This window comes from Bos indicus, chromosome 15 (genome assembly GCF_029378745.1).
Source record: "Bos indicus isolate NIAB-ARS_2022 breed Sahiwal x Tharparkar chromosome 15, NIAB-ARS_B.indTharparkar_mat_pri_1.0, whole genome shotgun sequence".
Classification (NCBI taxonomy): Eukaryota; Metazoa; Chordata; class Mammalia; order Artiodactyla; family Bovidae; genus Bos; species Bos indicus.
The window spans coordinates 50,090,492-50,095,372 of NC_091774.1; the positions used below are offsets into that span (position 1 = coordinate 50,090,492).

Here is a 4,881-nt window from a genome sequence, read left to right on the forward strand (position 1 = left end):
CTCTTTTAGTTTTAAATATTAGATCAACGAATATATTTCTAAAGGTTCCTTCACCTTCACCTTATGTTTCTCTAAAGTTTATGTATCCCTAATTTCATACCACTATCCAGGAGCCCCATTTCAATCCAAACAGTTTGAGAAATATTTTATATATGAGAATCCCTCATACATAGTTATATGGCTCAAATTTGGTTAAAAGTAAGATATTTATATTATTATACAGAGAGTTATTATTTTTGGTGGGTTTGAGATATTATAAAGGGAAATAGTACAAATGGGAGACAAGAGGTTTTATTTTTATATTTTTTATTGAAATCTATTTTATGATTTTTCCTGAAACCACATTAATCTAAACTTAATCTGATACAAAAATACAATAAGAGATTAAAGCAAAAATATAACAAAGCTTCTGTACCTAAAATTTGCCATCTATGTAATCATACTTAATTTTCTCAGGTTGTATTAAATTGGATTTCACATTAATTTGAGGATAAGTATGTATCAATTACAGAGAAGGCAATGGCACCCCACTCCTGTACTCTTGCCTGGAAAATCCCATGGACAGAGGAGCCTGCTAGGCTGCAGTCCATGGGGTTGCTAAGAGTCAGGCACGACTGAGTGAATTCACTTTCACTTTTCACTTTCCACTTTTATGCATTGGAGAGGGAAATGGCAACCCACTCCAGTATTCTTGCCTGGAGAATTCCAGGGACAGTGGAGCCTAGTGGGCTGCTGTCTATGGGGTTGCACAGAGTCGGACACGACTGAAACGACTTAGCAGCAGCAGCAGCAGTATGTATCAATTAAAATAAAATCAGGACTCTATAATTTATCTTCTATGTATCCAGGGAACATGGTGAATGACCATTAATGTGCCTCAATGGAAAAGGAGTTGATACTGGTATCTATTTTCTAAGAACATTGCAAGAAGAAATATGCTATGCTACACATAACTTACTGAGTATGCTTACCACAATGTCTGGTATATAATAAATGTTCAGTAAATATTAACCAGTATATTACAAGCTAAAAATATGAAAAGGACAAGGGTCAAGCCAGGATTTAAAGATAAATATAAAAGAATAAAGTCTTTATTGCTCAGATTGTGATATTAAAGATGACCAGCAAATAATACAGTTGCTCTGAAGTTCAAAGACATATTTAGAGGTTCATTTTAATATATGTTTCATATGTTCAAATATAAAATGTATGTATTTGTAAATGTTAAAAAGAATTCAGACTAGGTTGCCTGTTTTATAACTGTGTATATCATATATTTATCTGCTCAGTATCGTCACCTCAAATCAAAGACAGGCATTAAGTTATTTATTTATGCTAATGATGCCTGAAAATTAACTATCACAGAGTAGAGCCAGCTATTATTATTCCATTCACTTTTAATTAATTATGTGGACATTAATTCATGAATCTATGAATTCAATAGTCATGTATAATTGTTTTTACTTATCACCTTCTGTCCCTTTGTTTCTTACACTTTCTCTTGTTCCCCTTTATTTTGTATCTTTACATAGCTATTCTTGGCATCCACTATCTGCCACACATTAGGGGACAAATGAATCAGACAAAATGCTCTCATTTAGATTATTGGTACATAGTGAGTGAGACAACACAGGAATAAAATTTTCATACTTTAAGGCAACAACATGCCATTAAGACAGAACATACCATTAATTGCTTGATTATTTAACTTATACATAAAGCAATTTATAAGTAAACTGAAATGCCAGAATGGGGCACAGATTAAATTAAAGGATCTTAGGGACCAAGCTTTAGCACTCAATGTCATTATGTCCCTTTTTCTTTCTGAAGCTATCCTTCATATCTGCTTCTATCTTGTTTTACACTCATTTTTTTTTCCCCCTAATGTAGATAATCACATAACTGGGGAAGATGTTCTGTAAATGGTTTTGTGTCCCTTCACTGTCCAGTAGAAACAGTGATCTTAAACTCTTTATAGCATACTATGTAAAGGGGGAGAATTTTTTTCTTCAGTTTTTAATCTCTGCAGTTGAAAAGTCAGGAGAGGAATTTATTAAAATACTGTTATTATTGGTCTCACTCAAGCTGTACAACGAGCTAAGGAGTTCCTCAAAGGAAATTTATCTGCAGTCTTCAAAAAAATGGAACAATGCAGAGAAATGATCCCTATTTCCCTATCATCATACTTAAGACTGTCAGAGTTAAAACGCTTTTGAGTGGAAAGACTCAATAAAGAAAAATGTTAAATCAGATTTTAAAACTTGTAGAAACATACTAAGAATCAGAATTTCATTTTATGTTTTGAGGGTACTCATGATATTTCTCAAATGACCTCTCAGTAAGATCAAAGATTATACATTTATATATATTTTACTCCCTCTATTCTGTTAATATATAACAGATTTCAGGTAGATGAATGCTTTTGAAATTGAGATAGATATTAAGTTTCCATGGTCTTTGTTTTCATGATCTTTTCAGTCTTGCAGGCAGAAGTTTCTAATAAACCCAGTCTTCACTAGTTTACTTTACACCTAATTTACATAATTTAAACTGAGTCTCCAATTCATTAATTATATTTAGGTGCATGGTCTGCTGCTGTTCCATGATTTTCATTAATAGAATGGAAGCTATATGAATATTATAGTTTTGCCTTCTGTATGTCTCTGATGTCTTACTAAACATGCTAGGCAAATATGAAAAATATTTTGATTACTTTAGAGATCATTTTGAAATTTACTTAGAACTTCTGTAAATTAGTTTGAAATTCTTGCTAAAGCTATTGTATGTTTATTCATTCCGATTGACAAGTAAGTCTTTTATTTGTTTCCTAAGCTAATTCAGCAAGACAAGTCTTCATTTATTTATGACTAACCTCAAGAGTTGACCCCAAGAGAATAATTCATTTTTCCTTTTGGAAAATTAGAGAAAGGAGTTGAATCCTTGTTTCAGAAGATGAAATGTAGCCCTATATATTCTCAGTACGGAGTGAGAAACCAAACAAAATCCAAAAAAAGTATGAATTCTGAATGAAGTAGGACGATGAGTAAGAATAACCATTTCTCACATTCTTATATATTATTTATTTTCATACAGCTCCTTTATTTTTGGTTAAAAACCATCAGGTTGAGATATCAACTAGTACTCCAACCCTAAGAAATGGCCAAAACTATTAAGCATATAGTCATAAATTTATCACCAATTTAAAATTTTATAATGCTTCAACTTAAACAACATGGGCAATTAAGAATCAGGTGAAATCTTGTTTTTCTCAGTAAAATCAGCCCCTCTTTGATCTTTTAAAATCCAGCATCATACACTTCAATTTAGCAGTTGTGAATACATGATTTCATGCAACTCATACACCAAAAACACTGAACTTGAGTTTCTGTTGCCATTTCTCCTTACCACTACCAAACAGTCATCACTCATGATCAGTTATGATCATTTATTTAAGCCCTCTGCTTCTCTTTCCCTGCATAGTTAAATTAGCGGAAAGGCCTGAGTCTTTTTATTTTTGAATTCATGGTGCCTAACATACTATTCGGCACATAGCAGATCCTGAACAGCACTTTTTAAATCGGTTCTCTCTTCTGATATAGAGAAAAACGTCATTCTCCAGCAATAATACGTTGAACCCAAAATCGCTTGCGCAGAGCAGCCTGGATCTGCCTGGATTTGAGACTGTAGACAAGAGGGTTGAGCAGTGGTGTCATGAGGAGGTAGGCATTACTCATGCTGGTGAATAGAATCGGGGAAGTGTTCTGGGTGTAGTGATGCAGCACTGCCAAGCTGATGAGGGGCAGGTAAAACACAAATACTGTGCATAGGTGACAGGCACAGGTATGCAGTGATTTCCAGTTTCTGTCTTGATTCCCCAGCTTTATAACAGTGGCCAAGATCTTCATGTATGAAACTAAGATGAAGACAACGTCTACTGCAAATGTGAAGAGTACAAACACCAATCCATAGACACCGCTAAAAATGATGTCCCCACAGGCCAAGTTCAGCATATCAGGGTAGTAGCAATAAGAGTGTGAGAGGATATTGGCCCCACAGAAAGGAAAGGTCCTGAGGAGGAAAGGCAGAGGGGCCACCAGGGTGGCACCGCGTATGACAGCAGCTCCACTAAGGCAGGCGACAGTAGAGTGCGTCAGGATCCTGGTGTAGTTCAGTGGAGCACAGATAGCTACCAAGCGGTCAAAAGCCATGGCTACCAGGACACCTGATTCTACTGAGGAGAGGGTGTGGATGAAGAACATCTGGGTTAAGCAGGTATCCAGGCTGATGGAGTGGACATTGAACCAGAAGATAGCCAAGACACTAGGCATTGTAGACAATGAAAGGCCTAGGTCAGTAAGGGCCAGCACAGCCAAAAAATAGAACTGAGGTTCATGAAGATTATGTTCTGCTTTAACCAGGATAAGCAGAAGAGCATTTCCCATAAGGGCTAGGAGATACAGGAGACAGAAGGGAATGGAAATCCATATTTGGGCAGCCTCCAGACCAGGTATACCAATGAAGGAGAAGGTGGGCCAATTAGAAACAGTGTGATTAAAAGACCACATGGAAAGGTGTAGGTCAGACTGAAGTCCAAGATGCTTCTCACCCTATAAAAGAGAGATTGTGTGTCAGGAAATCTGATTAAAAGCAAACTGATTGCCTATACATAGAGTTACAAAATTAAGACATGAAAAACTCAAAATTTGGTTTATAACTTCATAATTATTCCTCTTGATATTATGAATGGCAACTAAGCACATGAAAAAATGTTCAACATCTTTATTTATTTAGAAAATGTAAATGAGAAGTAAAATAAGATACCATTAGAATAGCTAGAATTAAAAATACCTGAAAATACTGTGTTGGTGAGCATATGGAACA

At 35.3% G+C, this 4,881-nt stretch overlaps 1 protein-coding gene across 1 annotated transcript; it reads right to left on the reverse strand.

The window, feature by feature from the left end:
- Positions 1-3,164: 3,164 nt before the first annotated feature.
- Positions 3,165-4,593, reverse strand: LOC109568958 (olfactory receptor 51H1-like). Its single transcript, XM_019974307.2, has one exon. It carries the CDS (start codon positions 4,563-4,565, stop codon positions 3,609-3,611), a length of 957 nt encoding a protein of 318 aa, XP_019829866.2. The 5' UTR covers positions 4,566-4,593; the 3' UTR covers positions 3,165-3,608.
- Between the last annotated feature and the right edge of the window lie 288 nt (positions 4,594-4,881).